The sequence below is a fragment of the Oxyura jamaicensis genome, chromosome 1 (assembly GCF_011077185.1).
Source record: "Oxyura jamaicensis isolate SHBP4307 breed ruddy duck chromosome 1, BPBGC_Ojam_1.0, whole genome shotgun sequence".
Taxonomy (NCBI): Eukaryota; Metazoa; Chordata; class Aves; order Anseriformes; family Anatidae; genus Oxyura; species Oxyura jamaicensis.
The window spans coordinates 143,361,825-143,381,972 of NC_048893.1; the positions used below are offsets into that span (position 1 = coordinate 143,361,825).

The 20,148-nt window shown below is 39.6% G+C and overlaps 1 protein-coding gene across 2 annotated transcripts in view; it reads right to left on the bottom strand.

Annotated features, from left to right (window-relative positions):
• The window catches only part of COL4A1 (collagen type IV alpha 1 chain), a 124,599-nt gene that overhangs the window by 43,762 nt on the left and 60,689 nt on the right, over positions 1 to 20,148 (bottom strand). Inside the window, exons 3-16 of one of the 2 annotated variants that reach the window (XM_035318006.1) lie at positions 9,035 to 9,124; positions 8,901 to 8,945; positions 7,340 to 7,384; positions 7,166 to 7,228; positions 7,014 to 7,067; positions 6,846 to 6,872; positions 5,835 to 5,918; positions 5,661 to 5,723; positions 4,601 to 4,636; positions 4,020 to 4,061; positions 2,289 to 2,378; positions 1,624 to 1,659; positions 1,422 to 1,481; positions 43 to 87 (exon numbers count right to left, since the gene is read on the bottom strand). In XM_035318006.1, the coding sequence (XP_035173897.1) occupies positions 43 to 87; positions 1,422 to 1,481; positions 1,624 to 1,659; positions 2,289 to 2,378; positions 4,020 to 4,061; positions 4,601 to 4,636; positions 5,661 to 5,723; positions 5,835 to 5,918; positions 6,846 to 6,872; positions 7,014 to 7,067; positions 7,166 to 7,228; positions 7,340 to 7,384; positions 8,901 to 8,945; positions 9,035 to 9,124 (780 nt within the window). Of the gene's footprint in view, positions 1 to 42; positions 92 to 1,421; positions 1,482 to 1,623; positions 1,660 to 2,288; positions 2,379 to 4,019; positions 4,062 to 4,600; positions 4,637 to 5,660; positions 5,724 to 5,834; positions 5,919 to 6,845; positions 6,873 to 7,013; positions 7,068 to 7,165; positions 7,229 to 7,339; positions 7,385 to 8,900; positions 8,946 to 9,034; positions 9,125 to 20,148 lie in introns of both variants that reach the window. The other variant, XM_035317998.1, reaches the window with a different exon arrangement.

A 20,148-nucleotide genomic window follows, 5' to 3' on the forward strand; every position in this document is an offset into this window, starting at 1 on the left:
GTTTTGAATGTAAGAAATAGTATAATTCAGTGAAATACATACAGGTTGTCCTTTTGGTCCTGGTTCACCATCTTTTCCAGGCTTTCCCTGTAAAACAGCAAGTTCCACTCTGCTTAAACAGATGGCCACAGGTACACAATTTCTAAATATGACAATTTCTAAATATGATGGGTGAAATACTTGAACAAAATAATCGCTATTGTAATGCATTCATGCAGTGTAGAGGGTAAAAAGCAAGCAAACTGTGACTTTCTAGTGCTTATGTTACTCAATATGCTACAAATTATATCCTATCCCACCTAGGTTTCTGCATTCAGCACTGGGGCCCCCAGCACAAGAAGGATTTGAAAAAGATCCACCAGACCAAGGCGGTCAGGAAAATATTTTTATGTACTCTCTGATTGGAATTAGCCATATGGTAGTCAAACAATTCCATAAAACTACAATATCAGATCTTAATATCGACTCATCTTTTGTGCCTTTTCTCAATTTCAGAAGTAGCTGTGATTTCCTTGAAGAGCAAGAATTATATTTTAAAGATCTTTGAAGTTTTGTTTAGGGACCTCTGCAGAACCCGAAAGATTTATTTTTGAACAATGCAAAGATGCTTCCTCAGCAGGCTCCAGGCCAACATTTCTCCATCTTTCCAGCTTTCAAACCCTCATTTACTGTAGGAGTAAAAACATATATCTGATAGCAGGGATAATTCCATCATGCACCTTTGCTGATGGGTTGACAGAACACTCAACCTTGAAGTATAGTAGAAAATAAGGAGGAGGATCTCTTTCAGACTGCAATACAATTCAATGCTTATAGCTGTGCTTGGTCATTTTCTAACAGTTTATGATGACCCACAATTTGAGAAATGGTACTGTAGATACATTTTCATGTAGAAACTGCTTTTGCTACCAGCTCAGCTGTGAAAGATATAGTAGGGCTCACAGAAATAGTATGGATGAGACTGTGATATAGGTCAAACTAGGCAAATGCAACAGACATTGTGGCCTTAAGCAGCTATGGTAAGGCTAGAAACCAGGAAGTAAACTTGTATCAGTCATCTAATTTTTTTTTGCTCCATTCCCTGAGTATCTGAAACAAATCCAACACTTGGCTAAAGTCATTTATATAGTGTGATTTGCTCTGCTTTGCTTTTCCTTCTGTTTTGAAATGACCTTTCCTTGCTTCAGCCGGGATCAATGGGAGTCTTGCCTCTGCTTTCAGCACTGCAGCCACCGCAAGGGGTCTTTAGTTACGTGAAAGCATGTTACCTATTAACTTTACTGGATGTTATCACTATCTTGGCTTGTACACCTGCTCTTGTTGTTTGATATATACCAAATTTAATGTTTCACTGACAGTTGCTAAGTTTAATTAGTTTATGGAAGCAATGCAATGACTGTAATTACATTATTGATACTTACACGTGGACCAGGATCGCCAGGTTCACCCTTTTCTCCTCTGAAAGCTGAGCCTGGCAATCCCTGGAAGGCAAATACATAACAGATTAATAATATTGCCACATTCAAAAGTAAATTTGCTTGTAGGTATAAATATATTCAGGGCCATCATTAGATTATTCAGTATTTTTATTGTAATAAAAAAAAATATCAACAAAGTACTTACTGGGTTTCCCTGTTCACCCTTTTGACCTTGTTCACCCTAATGAAATTATAAAAAAAAAAATGTAGGTTAATAAGGCAAATTTTACCCATAATTCATTAAGGCTGTAAATCATTTACTTCTTCATATTAGACATAGCACATTGAATCCTGTTCTCCACTTCAAGAATGATGCCTAATAGTATGATGTACAAAAAGAGGTTAGACAAAACACAAAACTTGAATCCATTAAGCTAATTTATAATGCTAGTATCTATTGCTTAGAGGGTCTAATTCAATAATTGAAAATTAATGATAACTTATTAGCACTCATACTCCATGGATGTGATTCTGTGAACGAAAAGTCCAGCGTAAGCTACTTAATTAAAAATTTTATAAAATTTACGGTTTACAATGTTTTTCAATTCTCCTTCTTCAGAAAGGCTTCTGCTACGTGTTACTTGTTTATGCAATTGTTTACACATTTATACATTTACATATACATTTATACATCATCATATTTTTCAGAGAAACTTCCAGAAAGACAATCAAAATGTATTACATACAGCCAAACAATTTTGAAGAGTCGGCTGTGGGTGACTCATTATTTTCTTCTTCCTCTTTTACTTCTGTTAGTTCTAACGACTACATTATATTGAAGAGTACAAGGTTAATCAGTTAAGGTCTCACCTTTTCTCCCTTTAAGATTTCGCTTCCTTTTTCTTTCACATGCGGTGAAGGTCCTGGTGGCCCTGGGGGACCCCGCACTCCTTGTTCTCCCTGTCAACACCAAATCCGGGACAGACCATTGAAAACACTACTGAGACTAACTTCAAGAAAATAAGTGTGGGTCATACTTTTTTAGTGTGTGTGCATCCACAGCAGAGTAAAAGCCTTACATACTTATATAATATAATATAATAGGACTATCTTTCATGGTAAAACTCCTCCAGAAAGGATAGATGCGTTTCTGCAAAGCAATAACACATATCAATGCTATTTATTTTTTATTAAAGATAAGCCTAAGGAGTCCAGGAAATCTCCACATACTTCTATTGTCAACATTTTTCAAGCAATTCTACGATAAAAATTTAATCTCAATGATGTACCATATCATGAAAAATCCGATCCCAGTAGGAATAGTATGCTTCAAAATACAAAAAAGAAAAAAGCAAAAAAGCCTATGTAATGATTTACTTATACTCCCAAAGGCCTCTGCCAATGACATGCATAAGAAGCTTTTGGAGAAGGGCTAGCAGTTTACCCAATAGCCCATGACTCCAAGCATTTCTTGCCTCCTGAAAATGCAACATAGAGAACTTTAACTTAGACCCCAGTGGGAAACGTAACACTTTAACCCTCACATGCATTACCTCCCATCTGATGCTGGCTAAAGGAATAAATGGGATCAGTCACCATACATGGTAACTCAGCCATGCATCAATGCTGAAACAGTCATGCAGCAGGCAGGAAATCAGTCATCGCTGAGCAAAATTGACCAACAAGGCAAAAATAAGAAAGGTCATTTGCTTGAAACAGCTGCAGCAAAGGGCTAGGAGCTGGACAGTATGAAGTCCCATGCTGCATTCTGGGACGTTTATGATTTTTATAAACAAGCTGGCAGCATTGGTAACTAAGAAGATAACTGCATCACCAGTTGCAGTCAGACAGCACCAGCAAGGCTGCAGCTCTTTTCCACTTTAGCAGGTACTGCAGCACAACAGAAGTCCATGTGGAAGGCAAAAGAGTTGATAGAGAAGGGTTATTGTTGATACTATATGTGTTTTGAGTAATTTTCTTTGGACTAACCGCACTCTCTTCCAACAGGCTCAGCCCTCAGCACTGGCTGCAGCATACTAGGCATGCTCCTAAAGCACAGCTTTTTGTTTAGTTTCATGTAAAAGGAAACCCAATTGCATGCTCTGAAAAATGCTCCTGGTCAAGTCAAAACACAGGGGACAACTGCAAGATCTGCTTCAAAACCACACTCCCTATTCATTCTAAAGCAGTGATACAGACAAGAGTCCTATCACAACTAATTCTGACAATTTCTGTCAGCATATATCAGAACTAAATTGTTTTCAAATTAATCTCATGATGAGTCCTAATATACAGAGTAAATGTTTCCAGATCTCCCTATGATAAACTAAAGTAGTTAGCACTAGTCACAGCTATAAAACAGGATAATCACCTAAATTAGTGTCAGGTACAACATCATCACGTCCAAAATCTGTAACTGTTTAGGACTTCTGTTTATTTAGCTATGAGTTACAGATTTGATTAACTCAAGTTGCCTAAAACTTACAATGCCATTGAGCTGATTTTCTTCACAGATTAATTCCAGAAGTTTAGTTAGTTAAAACAAATAGTCTCAAGAATATTTTATGGAAGTTGTTCTCTAATTCATCAAAAGAGACTTACCTTTTCACCTTTTGGGCCCTGAAAGCTCAAACCCATGTAGCCCTGAAAATAAAAATTATACATAGTAAATTTTCATCAGCAGTGAATATGTGCATACATACACACATACAGAAATATTTTGTACATGGCTAAAGTTGAGAGGGTATGAAAGACAAGATAGGTCTTTTAAAGGCACATATGGAAAAAAAATTAAAAAAAAAAATCGTGTCCTAACCCTCCAGCTGTCACAGCAATTTGTGAAAAAAAATATATAGAATTAAATTTATTGCATAATTTCAGTGTCAGCATGCTCTTTTTTCAACATTTTACTGTTAAATTTTGGCATTTTAAAATGAGTCCAAATAATCACAGAATGTTGTAATTACTGCTGACTTAATCAGCTGAAGGAACAGATCTAATCAAAAATAATAAATAAATAAATAAATAAAATAAAAAGCTCTCTCTGTGATGCCTCATTAACCGATCCCCAGACTGCAAGAAAATCCACTCCTTTAGGACTATTAGTTTCCAAAACTAGGGAGGGTAACTGATGTGCCAAATAACTAAACAAGCAGACAATCTTTATAATAAAAAAGTCTTACCTTCTCACCCGGAGGTCCTGGTGGCCCTGGGGGACCCTACAAGACAGTACATTTCAGCAGATATGTATAAAGTATTCTAGGTGGAATAATTCCTTATCTTATAATGAGAGGAAAAATCCAGATCTTTCCATTAAACCAAGATCTAAAGTCTTTTTCTGCTACTGCCTGTAGCTCCTAACTTAGCCTAAATAATAAAATATCAGAATCTGTCAAAGATCTTTCATCAGAGCTTGCTTTACAGTTAAGAGTGCTGGATCTAATCAGCATCCAGACAGGAGACAATCACAGAAAATCTGTGGTACTGCACTGCAAAATAACTTCACTAATGACTTTTTTTTTCCCCAGTTGTGTGTGCTACTGACCACATAAACGGACAGCGGTATATATTATTCCCCACCTTTCTTTCATTAAACTTGTTCTTTTTTACCATCAGCAAGTGCAAGTGCTGACTAAATAGTATGACCATTTTCCTTTACATCACTTTCAGTTTTCTTTAGAAGGAAAACAGATGCTCGCTTCAATAGCCAGAAACACTGGGTGGACTCATCAGATGGAAGTAACTGATCCCTGTGAACATTACCCGCATCCAGCACAGGAAGAGAAAACATTAGGTATCTATTAGACCTGACAACATTTCAAATAATTAAAATGCCTTCAGCATTACCCCAATAATAGGAAGTTGATGCTGTCCTGCTTTCCACAGTGCTTCTTACTCAACTGCCCATAATAATAATCTCAACATACAGTTTGATTTAGATCTGGCTGCTAGGTCTGTAGTTTATGTTCTATAGATTAAATGGGGGAAGAAGGAGGATTAAGTATATTACATCCCCTTCCCCACAAACAAAATCCTCCAAATCTGCAAGAAGATGACTCTAGAGTAGTGTTATTGAATACCAATTGTACCTATGCAATACGGCTATGACAGATTCTAGGAGACTAAATATGAAGCCTGGAACCACAGGCTGTCTTTCCTAAATCCTAACAAACACCTTGTAGGACTTTCCTGTAAGTGAAGTGCAAATCACCATTACAGGTGATTCCATCACAGGAAACTTACTGGTTCTCCTGGAAGCCCTGGTGGCCCCATTGGTCCCTGAAATCCTGGAGTTCCAGGTGGACCCTATAACAAATAAAAAGGCATAATTAAAAAGTGGTATGTATTTGGCAATTTCATGATATTGATATGATTTTAATTGAAACTCACTGCTATTCAAACATCATTTAGACTTACAGGTAGTCCAGGTTGGCCAGGAAAGCCTTTATCACCTTTTAGCACACTAGGAGGTAAAAGACCAATCACTTCACCTGGATCTCCCTATAACAAAAATAAAATAAAATTAAATTAAATTAAACAAAATAATAGTACTTTAATATCCATTCAAACACACTCAAAAATGTTAAGATAAGAGGAAAGTTAGAGCTATGTAAAATTGGGAATCATTTGGAAAGCTCACTTTACAACTAAGAGATTCCAGTACCAAATCATCATTCATACTCTTATTCTCTGTACTGTAACAGGTAATCAGAAAGATTTTCCCACAAATCTATCACTACTACAGTATTACTAGACAATGAGAACATCTGGTCTGGCTATTAATGGAATTGGTAACTTCACAATCTCTTCTCCAGGATGAGATTCTTAGTCTTATAACTAATTTTGAAATCAAAGCCATCCTTTTTCTTAAAAAAAAGAGATACACTTTGTCTTTCTTATTTTGGAAAACTATTCCAATTGTTATCTGCTTCTTTATGCCTCTTTTTCTGATAGCAAAAGATCCTGTTTTTTTTTTTCTGCATTTTTGTACAAAATTGCTATAATTTGAATGGCTGTATGACTTTCTTCCACAAACACTCTCTATGTTAAACTACTTTGCAAAATGAAATGTCAGTATCAAAACAAATGTTAGAACCATAAAACCTACCTAAATCTTTATGCACAACTTTGTGGCCACCAGAAAACTTATGCAAAGTTAACAATATGTACTATTTTTTCTATAGTACTCCATGTAATACTTACACTTTAAAGACCTGCATGGAACAACACAAATGTTCAGCTGTTATGAACTGGAAGTTGCTCCACTGCCTTTATTTAGAAGGACTGCAGAGCAGAGTACAAAGTGAAGCACACCAGTACAGTTTTTTTAATCCTTAAGGAAGGACTGCTGGTCTTAGAGGGTGTAGAGCTCATTACATTTCTTTTCATTATAAAACAGGGTATGAACACATTTAGAGCAAAATGTACCTTCATTCCAGGAGGTCCTGGGGGTCCCTGTGAAAAAAGACATATTTGATGTTATTTTTCCTAAGTATTGTATATTTTATATTTTATAATCTATATAATGCCATATCTAAATTTCAAGAATTGGAGTTGAAACAAGTGAAGTGAATGAAGGATTAAGAATCTACTTACTATGCTCCCAGAGAGTCCTGGTAAACCTGGGGGACCTACTGGACCTCTTTCACCCTAAGGAGAACAGAGAAATCGTTTTTTTTTAGGGATCAGATGTTTGAAGGATGTTTCTATTTCAACACAGAAATGTTATAAACATATGTAAATGTCACCTTTGTGCCATTACATCCTGGAATGCCAGGTGGACCAGGAGGGCCGTCTTGCCCAGGAATGCCCTGCATAAAAAGGAAGTAAAGAAATCAGCAATACAGCGTTAATCCAGGTTAGATGTCACCTGATGTTCACTTTTGATGTTCTTTGTAAAAATACATATACTTCACACGTACAGGAAGGCCTGGGTTTCCTGGAAATCCTGATGGTCCTGGTGGGCCCTGCAATTGACAAAAACATATTGAAACTGAGATGACAAAACTACAAAACAGCAATGACGAGCTGCATCTCTAGTCTCCTTTCCAGTGGGGACAGTAAAAATCAGTGTAAAACTTTCTTTTAAACTCTCTTGACAAAATAGCCCTAATTTCCAAACCTCCCAACCATAGCATTTTAGTGAGTGGTAACTGAAAGCACTTTTTTATATTTCTGTACCTTTTTAAAAAGCAATATGCATTTTATTCAACTGAAACTGCATCGGAACCTTACACAGACTTAGCGAAGGAATGCAGAGCTTCAGTCTTCTCACAACTATGCTTCACAATGTGAAATTTACTGTAGACACCTCTTCATGGCAGAGGAGGATGCTAACCCACTGTAAAGATGCTTTCCCATCTTTCATCAGCCACATCAGTGTGTCAGTTTCATCTTTATCATCCAAAAAAATAACTGGCTTGAAATAACTCTGCCTGAATAGCTTTCCAGTGTAATGAATCAGGAGTTTGACTTGGCACATCATTGTCATCCTACCAGTTTATTTATTGTGAAACAGAAAAGATGTATGAGATTCCAGAAGCTCAGATAGCATATTTGCATCTTCCAAAACTTTACCATTGCAAAAGTACAGTCTACTTGCACTGCAAACAGTGAATGTATTTGCCAGGAGATGCTAATTTATGTTAACACACAGGTTACCATGAACTTCATGGACTGAAATGAGGATTTATTGATCTATCAGAATACCCCATCTATAACACTTTAGACACTGTGATTGATTTTGTAAATTCTGTGTGCTGCAGGCCACTGCAGGCAAATGGAGAACAGAACTGACACAGCATTTTGAAAATCTGCGGACAAGAGGGCACAGCTTAAAATGTATCATTGCTCATCAAGTCATTCAAATTCTCTTTCATCATTACATTATGAAATGTGAAAATGCTCAGAATGAGCTTGGCATCTGACAAAACACATGAAGACATGGCCCTGGCTACTATAATATACTAGTTAAGTGTTATGTAAGTACCACATTAAACACAAATGACAGTAGGGAGGTACAGGCATGTTTAGGGCCTCCCTGAAAACTGAACAAGTCGGGGGATTAAAGCCCCAGCTTTAATTTGTCTCTACACCCTGTGTAAATTTTTAACATATACATGCTTGTGAGTGTGTCAGCATCTCTGCTGGAGCACTTCAAGGAGGTTAGATGGTTCACATTCAATTGGAATGAAGCCTCTTGGTAGGTCAGAAGGCTCTCAAAGGAATATTAAAACCAGAGCTGTTGATGCAGTGATAAGTAATGGGGGAAAATAAAAATGGACAAAGGCACTGACTGCACAATGCAGAAAGAACTTCAAATGCAAGAGCAAAAATCTTGAATTATTGTGCAGCACAATGGGATGCAGTTGATTAACTCAAAGAAGAGAATAACCCCATCATCCACTTGAAGGCAGCTATGAAGAGTGAAAGACACATAAACCCAGAGACATGAAAACTACAAAAATGTAAGTGAGAACTCACTCTTGTTCCTTTTGTTCCTGGCAGTCCTGGTTCTCCAGTATCACCCTGTAAAGGAAAAGAGATAGCTTTGTCTTTCCTAGGGTCAACAATTTAAGGAAATCTGAGTGTTTTAAATATTAAAGCTTAATTCCCACCTTAAGCCCTGGTGGCCCAGGAGGACCTTCAGGTCCTTGCATTCCAGGAAACCCAATCACACCCTGTAGTCCCGGCAAGCCTCTTTCTCCCTGCGGAAAGAAGAAAAGGCATTAGCAACAACACCACTGAGAACAGTAAGAAGTTAAATGTGACAACCTAGTCTTTCATTCTAGTCTTTGAAAGAAGGATTATTATAAACAAAGAAATATTTCTGTTTGAAGACAAGTTGGCACAGGGTGATTGTGGCATAACAGAAAAGTACTGTTCAAAGCATGTTTATACCCCTAGGACCAGGAAGGCCAGAAAATTTAACACCCCAAGTTAGCAGTTATATTCCTGAAAACTGCAAATATCACTGTTCAGTCATTAGTGTATGAATGGCCAATATGAATCTTCTTCTTACATGTCCTTCACAACAGCAGATTTTGGACAGCAGGCTTTGTCACTTAGTCTTGAGCTTCGGGATGGTTCAGAGTCAGAGGTGGTTCAAGATACAGGGTCTTTCTGAGAAGCTCAACCCAATGACTGTATCTGTCATCCTTTAGGTTCCTCTTTATAGTTGTATGGGATATACGTGTTTTCTGCACTCTCCCTATTACTCCAAATACATTTAAAACACATAAACCTAGAGGCAGAAAATAAAATCTATCCACGCTCTAGATCAATATTGCAGATGCTACACTTTCACTCCCAGTGAAACCAAGAGGAACACTGACTAAAGGATGAAAAAACATACACATAGGGTAGAGGAAAAAAAATGTATCCATATATCAAAGTCTGAAAACAGGAAATCAAGCAACTTAAAAGCCAAATGTTCCACATAGGAAGCAACTAGAGTTGTCTTTTCAAGGTGTAGGGTGAAACAGGGAGAAGCACCTCATGTTACCCAAAAATGTGATAATATGAATGAATAAAACATTAGTGAGCAACTGAAAAAAAGGAAAAGGTATACAAGTTTGGTCAACAACTAAAAAACATGGCATCTGTTTTAGAAACTCAAAAAAATAGACCAATTTTCATGGGATACAGACAAGGAAGTAAAATCAACAAAGTTCCAAACACACAAAAGGAAGCTACTCAGTTTTCAGTATATTCAGCAGAACAGTGAGAGATGATCTTGCTATTTGTAATTAACAAATGATTTGGTACTGGGAATTTAGGATGGTGAATAGTTTAGTGAGGAGCAAGAAACTTTTCTCCCATTTGCTCAGGATTACCAGCCATATTCTAGTAGCTGGTGGGGTTCAGCTGAGGACTGAGCAAATAAGAGAACAACATCTGGAGATTGGAGAGCTCACTCTTCACGTAGGTAAGACAGGTACCTTGCAAGGAAAACATTATGGTAGGCAGACAGAGGAAGGGGTGTGATGACTCACGGACATGGTGCTAGTTACAGTTTCTGAGGATAATGGGAGTTGGCCACTTGGGTGGGCTTTTGTTAAGATGAAGAGAAAAAGAAAAGAGGTGACTGATGTGTAAGAAGAACAGGGCCAATGATGAAAGTATGAGAAGTAGAGGGGAAATTAAAACTTGGTACAGAGAAGTGACTTTGGTGGAAATAAAGGAAATCTACTGGCACGAGCTCTATTTAGTGTCCCTGCTGAGCCTGCTCCTGCCAGCCTGAGTTTCTACAGGTCTGGTGGGAGTGTGATCTTGGCATTTCATTTATATTTTAAGTCTCAAAGAAAAGGACACAGAGATGCATCCAGCACCTACAGCCCTGCCCCATGGCATGCTAGTGTGAGCTGGGTGCCACAGGTAACAACCAGTCCCACCAAGGCTTGTGCAGCCATTCCTGCACCTTGCTGAGGAGGGGGAAGAGAAAAAATGGAAGGAGTCAGAGAAGGAGTAAGTCTGAAATTTCTGACAGGTCGAATAACATAATAATTTGGTTTTGTAATGCTACTGCATGGGTTGCTGATGGAGCTGATGTCTGAGTGTGCTAGGTGTCCACCTCTTTGAGGTGTGTTTGCTGGACTGGCTCTCATGGCAGTCCTTGCCCATGCAAACTGAGGGACATGGCATTTCTATAATCAAAATAACACTCATTTATTAAAATTTTCTGCAAGGAAAAATTGTTACATTGCCTCTCCTCTCTGCTCCATGAAAAAATAGCATTTTCAGTAAAAAGGTACTTTGTGAGGCAATCAGTTTTTCCTTGAAGCACCAAAATGGCATGATCTCCTCTATTTACTTCTCAGTATTCATTGTCGTGCTTTGATAATAAAGTTTGCTAGCTACCAAAATCCTTGGCAGTGTGTTGTGTTATCACAAAACACTGCAAAACAAAGCAAAGAGCCCAACAGATCAAGAAACAAATTTCTAAGTCAGTTGTTAAGGGTACAAGTTCTGAGGTAATTGTTTCAGACCAGGATTTTACACTGAACCGTGGGCACTCGCCTGCATGACCTGCTGGGAGATCTATTAAGGAGGCAGAAGACACTCAAGTACATAGAACAGGGTTTTCCACTGCCGAAGGAAAGCACAACATGTGCAAATGAGAAGAAAACAAGATTTTTCTGACACCTACATAGAAGTATGAGTCATATGTAACACAGCTAATACTTTCTGCACTCGGGAGCTCTGTCCAGAGGCTTTCAATGCACTTTGAACCACTGCACCCTGCAACACAGGAAAATATTTGTTCTGCCATTCTTATGGAAAAATAAAATGGAGGTTTAGAGATTTCGTTTAGTCTAAGGCTCCCTGAAGACTGTTCTGGCACTGTAAAAGGCTCTTAACGTGCCTGTAAATCACTCACTAAGGTAATGACCACTTCATCTTGCCAAAGACACTAACCCAAGGCCTGACATAAATAAAGCTTGGACTTCCAGGACTACTAAAGCCAGCTCTGCAAAGCTATCTTCAGCCTCCCAGGTTGCCCTCTCTGAGGGGTTAAACATAGCCACAGGAGCAGGTCAGATACTGTACAGAGACACTTTGAGCCAAGATACATCCAGGTTTCCCTAGAAACATTGTCTTTTACTGACTTGAACTGTTAGGCCAAGTGGAAGAAAAGTAAGTGGCCATTTGTCCAGGACTTTTGGACACCCAGTCAAGCTGCCAGATGCCCAGAGGCCTGGAGAGCACAACTGCTGACAGTGTGGAGGTCTTTCCCATCCCAAATACAGCAGACTCACAGATTCTCACACCAGAACTGAGCTCATGTATTTGCTTGTGATTTGCCAGAGAGAAGTAAAAAAAAAACAAACTTGGTTGACAGTCTTGGCTGTGAGGGTGTGAGAGCCACAGGAGCTCTCTCTACACACAATTTGCCACCTTAGCAATTTATTCTAGCCACTTTAGCCACTCATGCTTACTGGGGAGCATATACCTACACACTGCTTACACCCCTCACTTGACTTTGCCTTCCCATTTAATGTCACTGCAAAATATTGAGTCAGTAGCCCAAATTTGTGCAGTCTCAGGCTAGACAGACAATGGGGCCTTACTCCTCCATGCCATCCACAGAAACTCACAGAAGTTAGGACAACCTATTGCAGCCAGACCCAGTAACAGACCCAGGGGTGTGTCCTGGTTTCCCAGCCCTTTCTTCAGTCCATGTGTCAGGCTGTAAGGAAAGAAGTATCGCTAGCGAACAAAGATCTAACTTCAACGCTTCACTGACCCAGACAGTACCAACTTACACCGTGACATGTCTTTTTGGCATCAGTGAAACTGATCACAGAATTACAGTATATTCCTACCAGTATCAAAATGTGATAACAAGAGAACAAGAGAATACAGAAACTCTACCATGAGAAGTAGTAAACTCATGTGAATGCTGAGCTCTATGTGTCCTACACTGACTGTGTATTAGCCTGCAGAGATCACTGGGGTAGCAACATTTCTACTGCTGCTTTCCTGCCCAAAGTGGCTTATTTAGAACTGCAAGCTCAGATGAAGCTATCATGTATTACACCATCCAGTACAGACATATGCGTGTCCTGAGGATGCTTTGCATTGCAAGGAAATACTTGAGCAGCATCCCTTCCCTGCTTGCCTGCCCAGTTCCTTTGTTCACCCAGTGTTCCAGCCAAACATCCCAGCCGTGTTTGCGCTACATTTATGCTGCAACTCATTAAGCATCCACACTACATAAATTGGCAAGCACTAGATCACTGCTGTTACCCCACTTACTCTTTGCTCAGCACTGAGATTCCTAGCTGCAATGTGTGGAGAGCATGAGACTCTGACTCTAAGTGCTATGTATTGTTCAAGTTCCAATATTCACAGCTGCAAAGTCTTGGCAAGTAATATTAAAAGAGCTTCTGCTCCTTACAAATCAATTCATGAGACTCGGAAATTAAAACAGATGTAACCGAGTCATCTGTACCTCCACTGATTCAATGCAAACTGTCAGAAAACACAAAGGAGAATACATTACTCAGCTCACTAAGACGAATATCCTGCATCTCAGCTGCTGTTGAAAATACGGAGATGCTATGTAAAAAGACAGCAAGTGCTTGGTCACTGTTGCACTCATTTGATTAGCAAGATGCCTGTTGAAATCCGGCTTCTGTGAAATGCATCCAAATGCCTCTGCATTAGCTCAAATTAAAAGCAACTGAATGGACTTTTAAAGAGAGGTGAACCTGTTAAGAGCATAGCTACAGGCACTGACATTTTTGCTGGCATCCATCCTTCCAAATTAGCCATGAAATACTGTTTCACACATGGAGCAACTGCAGATGGCTGTTGAAGAGAGTCACATGAAGCAAGTAGTTTCAGAAGAGTTAGCTGTAATAAATCAAGTGCTGAGGGGGAGGAAACAACCAGCACTACGTTATAAATTATTTCCCCTATTATTTTGTCTAGGGACTGTTGGACAGGGAGATGTTAGTCTTGAGAGACTGGTAACACGGATATAAATCAAATGTTTGCAGAGCTGCGGGCTCACACAATGTCTGGGCCCATACGTATGCTATGTTCTCCAGTTCTCCAGAGACTGAAGCATGTGGTGAATAACAATGTGCAGAGCTTTCTGGAGGCATTTACGAGATTATCACACAGTCCCTAGCTGGCTCCTCATGTTCAGTTTGCCTCTGCTGGAGATCATCCCGTGGTAGAGACGGCAGAACAGACGTGTGCCTGCCCTGCAGCTGAAAACACGTAACACAGTCTTACGGTGAGATGCCAACAGGCATCTAGCTAGCAAAGTTGTCTCTGCTCCTCTTCCTGCTCCTTTGAAATGGATGTTGCCTCCTGACCCTTCTTTACAGCAGCATTGATGATTCCCTCCAGCACCGCTGTACCAGACCAGTTCACTAAATTCACTCGCTTTTCTTTGGTGAGGGAGCTTGCTCTGGCCTCAGTGATCTGAGAAGCCCATCGGGTGTTGAGGTGGCTGCCAAAACTGATGCGAGGACACTGCAATGCAGGGCGGAAAGGCTGCAACAGCAGCTTCTCACACCAGCACGGCAGGTTGGATGGAATTCATCTACCAGAGCTCCTCAGCTGTGCCATTGCTGCAGGAGGAACAGCCCAGAGCCAACAAACGCTTGAACTTGAAAGACAGACATCTTCAGATCAGCATTAATGCCGAGTCCAACATCCGTTCTGAGCTCCAGCTTCCTCTCTCACAAGCACACGTGAATCCCTCTTTCCAAAGCTCACGTGCGTTGAACTGAAACACTACCAAGGGCATGTATGGCAATGAAATGCAACAGCTTCAAGATGAAATCTGAGGGTGCAACTTTCCAAAAAGAAAGAAATGGGGCCTGACAGCTCATTGTTCTTCCCTATTCTTCTCTTTTCTTAAGTCTGATTTCAGAAATAGTCTCAAATGTTGCTTTTGATAAAGATTAGTTTGAGGTCTAGGTGTAACTGTAAATGACAAAAGCACCATTCACATGAATCCTAAAGTTCTCATCATGCCTTGATGCTCCGGTGTGACCTCTTAAAATCCACAGCAACACACAACAGCCTTCCAGTGACCTACATGGTTTCTAGACAGACTGTCCCAAACCACGTGAGAGGTGAATGCAGGCTCTGTCTTTGTTCCTTCAGGTGATATAACTGCATGCACTCAAGCGAATTGGCTTTGAAGTGTTAGACCTGTAATTACAATACACAGTGGGAGACACTACTGTGAGATCTGAGTAGCACTCTTGAGTCACTGTGTTTCTCTCCACACTCTTCTAAACACGTTTTACAGAACTGTAATTGGCTCAGGGCTGTTTTCATGAAGAAATAAATGGTAGGGAATATCCAATCCTTAGCTAAAAGAGTATTTCTAACCACCAGAGGGAGCACCGGCCTCAAATATCTTTCAGGACTAAAATAAATGTGTACAATAAATATCATCTGTTTGTCCTTAGCTGCACTTACCATTTTCAGTATTTTACTGAAAGTGTGAAGTGGTATCAGTCAAACAGAATTATTGCTATACACTCACAGCACAAGAGTCCTTAAATGCACTGTGGATGCTTAACATTACAGAATTCCCACGGCACATTCTTCAGTGTGAGAATCTATCTACACTATAGCCATACAGTTCTGAAGCCACACGAGTAACTAGTAAATAATTACACAAACATAACTGTAAAGACACGCAAGGAATCTGTGTAGGAGCTCTGTAAACATCTTGGCTCTCCCGGCAGTTTTGGGGCTGACAGCATGCAGAATGGAAAGAGGGGAAGGGAGAGGAAGGGGGGATATAAGTCAGCAAAATCTGTATTCTTGCACTGCCAGAAAGAAGCTGAGAAAACTCACTCATGTGGAAACACGAATCCAGCACGACTAACAGAAGGGGCAGCCGTGACTGTTTTATATCACCTGAACAGCTCCCCAGGCTATGGGCTGGATGAGTCCCCTGCACAACTTGAGGCATTACCAGGGCTGCTCTAGGCTATATGCAGACACAAAGAGCTGTCCCGGCAGCACTCTCCAGTCATGCCCTTTCTGTCATGATGCTGGTTCTGCCACTTCCATCTCCCCTTTGCCCCTCCCTGGTGCCCTTCATCCATGGAACTCCTTCAGCCCCCAGTTAAACCAGTTCCTGGGCTGTGCTTTGAGGTGGGAACACTGAAAAGCACTGGTGCAAAAGGCAGTGTCATACAGACTTTTATACACAAGAGTGGAAGGTGCACTCTCGTCACCCTGTGATGGCATCTCGCACAGCACTGCCTTCTTGCTGGCTTTGCTGTCATTCCTGCTATGCAATTATCTGCTCCCGAGTCTAGTAAATTTGCAGCACCAGAGAATGTGTGCAGAGTGATCCACAGTGAACTCAGAGCGGCAGTAGTGAATCAATCAGGATAACAACTTGGTCACAGAGCTGTTCAGGTTGGCAGTTCGAGGGCTGTCTGTGCCTCTGCCTTCCAAATCGGAGAGCATGCTTAGGTGGGAAGTGTATCTCAATGTCGCCTGCCGGCTGCAAAGAGCATTCCTCAGGAAGTTGCTAAGTGCTTCCCAAGAGTATAAAAATAGAAATAACGATCTCTGTGTATCCTTTCCTCTACATATCTGTACCGACGTGCTTAGTTTGTCTGCAAACAAAGTGGGTGGGTATGCAGTGTGTCTGAATTTGATTTAGTAGCTGAAGGAGAATTAAAATAAGCCAAGTGAAGTAAAATTAATATTCAGAAGCCAGTCATGGCTACAATCTCAACCTCTACTTAATTAGTGTCAAGTAACTGGTTGCTTATCAGCACTGTACAATTTCAGCTAAACCTGCTGTAAGTAATCGCTCCGCCATACTTAATTTATGTGCTTCATACAATTCCTCTTCCTGCTCATCCCATAGTTATTTCTCATTTTTCAAATGCTTTTCAGATTTTTCAACAGAGGTGCCTACATTTCACTTTCTAGGACTTGCTGAGCCAAGTTAACTTAAGCTCTCAGTGATTCCTTACATTGTGTTTGGCCATTGTATATTTCATGGTGTACTTGACTCCAGTGTAGACAAATGTTGCAGACCCAGAATTAGGTAGGATGCTGAGAAGGAATGTATTTCTATTTACAGAAAACTATGATTTAGAAGACATGCTGGGTTTGCCTCCATTAAAAAAGAAAAAAAAAAAAAAAAAAGGAAGAGGGGAAGGCACTGAAGTTTAATGGGGTACAAGTACCTTTCTTTCATGACCCCTAATTTCACCATTTCATAAGCTAGGAGCGGTCTACCCCAAAGCATGATGGAGGGCATGGTATGACAAGAGTATGAAGGCAAGACTAACAGAGAGCAGAAGCCAACAGACAGCATGTGAGCTTCATTTTCTGACTGTGGAAGTCTGCCTGAACAGTGCTTGGCAGTTTAACACCAAGGCACGTGTTTTACTGTCTTCATGCTTAAACATTTCTTGATTTTTGTAAAAAACATGTCTCATGATGCTTCACAAGGAAGTCACAAAAACCTGTCACCAGAAGTGTGCATGGTGTATTTCCAAACTTTAAATAAAAATAAAATCAAACTTGGCTCAAGGAGTCCTTTTCCAAAAGTTAGAGCCACCCTAGGGAACAGAACAACCTCCAAGAGCCACAAGGGAAGAGGATGTGGGAAAGAAAAATACATATGTAGTGTTTAAAAAAAAAAAAAAAAAAAAAAAAGGAAATTCTATCACCTGGAGACAGGTTGAATCAAAAGGGTGCTATATTTCCCACCCCTTCTAATCATCTGTTGAACTCATTAGGTCTGAGTAACTCTTCCTTTGTTTTATTGCACATTGTGTTAAGTAACTTCCAGTGTAGAAGGTCCATGAAAATAAGGGGTAAAAATGTTCCACGCCCTTCCTTCTTCATTAGTGAAAATTATTTAGCATTTGTTTGCATTTGGCATTGTTTAAAGGCTCACATTCAAAGATGAAACAGCAGAAAAAAAAAATATATATATCTTGAACTTTTCAGGTTTTTCTAATTTATTTTTGTTCACATCCTAGACCTGGAATGAAATGTGACGTCATTACATGCAAGTTTTATTCTCTTGCCAAAGGTTTGTCGTGGACATATTTACAGAAAATAATCTCTTCCATAAATAGTAAAAACACGGGCAGCTGGTCCTAGACAGTAGAGACTGCAATAAAGTTCTCATAATGAAGTAACTCATATCTTAAAGAGTACATGACACACAGCGCTATTCTAGATAATGCTATTCCAGCTACTTTTTTTGGTTAGGTTTGAAATGGCATTTCAAAAGTTTTAAACATTTTTAAAGTTGCATAGAAGTAAGATATCTTTCCACAAAAGCTGGAGGAAATATTCTGGCTTCTGATTTTTTACCACAAAACCACAAGAAGGCAGATAACACTGTACCTCAAAGTGTAATGCAATGTTTCTTCAATTTAACCTGTAGTCTCTTGACTCAACCAGAAGCATTAGAGACCAGACACCACAATATAATTTCTGTAGCACCTTCAGAATAATTCAACCTAAACCAATTAAGTTATCAAAGATGCAATCAACAATCACTAACAAATATGTAAAACAGATATTTTCCTTATTTTGACACTTTGGAGGTTATAAGCATAATCAATCAGTTGTTACTTTTCAGTGAATGCCAACCAGAAGTTGCTGCACTGCTTAGGTGTCTTAAAGGTTCTTTTTGACCAAAAAATTAAAAAAAAATAAAAAGAAAAATAAATAAAAAGAAAAAGAAACTTAAAAACTTGTGATGTACGACTGCCACCCAGAGGAACTCACAGGAAAGGGACACAGGCACCGGAGCAGGGAATCTGTCCTGGTGAGAGCTGGTCTGAGACTGTGACTCAAATGGACCAGCTCTTCCCCTTCGGTACCACTCACAGCGGCAATGCTGAAGTTCACTGCTCTTTCCTCAAATCTGATTGCACCCAGTGACAGGCAGGGCAGAAAGTTTTTCTGCCTAAGGCTTGTACTTTGCATAGCTGTAGAGAGTTTCACTTTTCCAGGCACTATCCTTTCTCTTATTTTTCTGAGGTAAAAAGTATCCCTCAACTCCCATGCCTTGGCACTGGTGTAAATTCATTACACTTAATACCTAGAACATCCTAAAGAATTCCCTTTGTAAGAGTTTTGCCAAGGCTATGTGTGTCCCCGTTGGATTGCCAACTTCCATCTCCACAGCAAATAGAAAAGAAATCTGAGTCGCAGATTTGTAATTGCATCCTTAATTCACAAATGCCATTAGAGGTGCTGCATACAGCTGGCAGCAGCACTTCTGAACAACACTGACTTCTCTGTTCACTGCTATCCTATACAAGCCCTTGGTATTATTGCTATATTATTGCTAAATTATTTTTTCAAATAATTCCTGACTTCAGAGTCAGAGTGCACTTAAGACTCCCCTCCTGCCTTACTGTCCCTCTGCTCCATTCCTGCTACTTACACCCATTTGTTTTGCAGTTCTGCTGCCCATCAGCCTTCTCCTGGCAGTTGATCAAACTCTTCCAACAAAACCAAGGGTTATCGAAAACCCCAAAGCTTTAACTATCCATGAACTACTTTTGTTGCATCAGTTTACAGTCAGCAACGACATCAAATGAGAAAAAGAGTGAGAAGACATCCAGTTTGATGTCAGTGTCTGTGCTCACTCGCTTGGTCAACTCAGTATTTACTTTAACTGTGCATGGTGATCTCTGACACAAGCCTCAGTGAGAATTATTTTTGTTGGCATATCAAAACATTTAAAAATGTTCCAGCTGAACTTTAGTGGAAGCTGCCACATGCTTTCTTTAAGAGCTACAAAATTTATGGGTAGGTTTTACCATTCTAGTTACTCTTGAAATATTCTAAGGAATAGAAATATGATTTTCCAGACAAGACTCTGAGTTGCTTTCCCCTTGGCTTCACCTTAACTTTGTTTTTCTTCTGATAGTAAGATGATATACGAGAAGACTTTACCCGTCACTGAAAGCTAATAATTATTTTCATAATTTAAGTTAACTTTCTTTCCTGTTTTGTCTATAACTCAATTTACTCATTGCTCTGTGAACTTTCTCAGTTTACCTGAAAGAAAATGGAAATCGTTTTGGCATCTCTTGAAAATTCTTTCTCAGCTGTCCTTGCTCCCTCTGTGACTTGAGCTTCTTTTGTGGTTAAACTGAAGAGGTTCTTCAGCTGGTTAGGAATTTGTTTGGGTGATAAATTACCTTATTATCACCTTTTTAGCAGCTATTCAAATTTACTCTTCGGACATTCC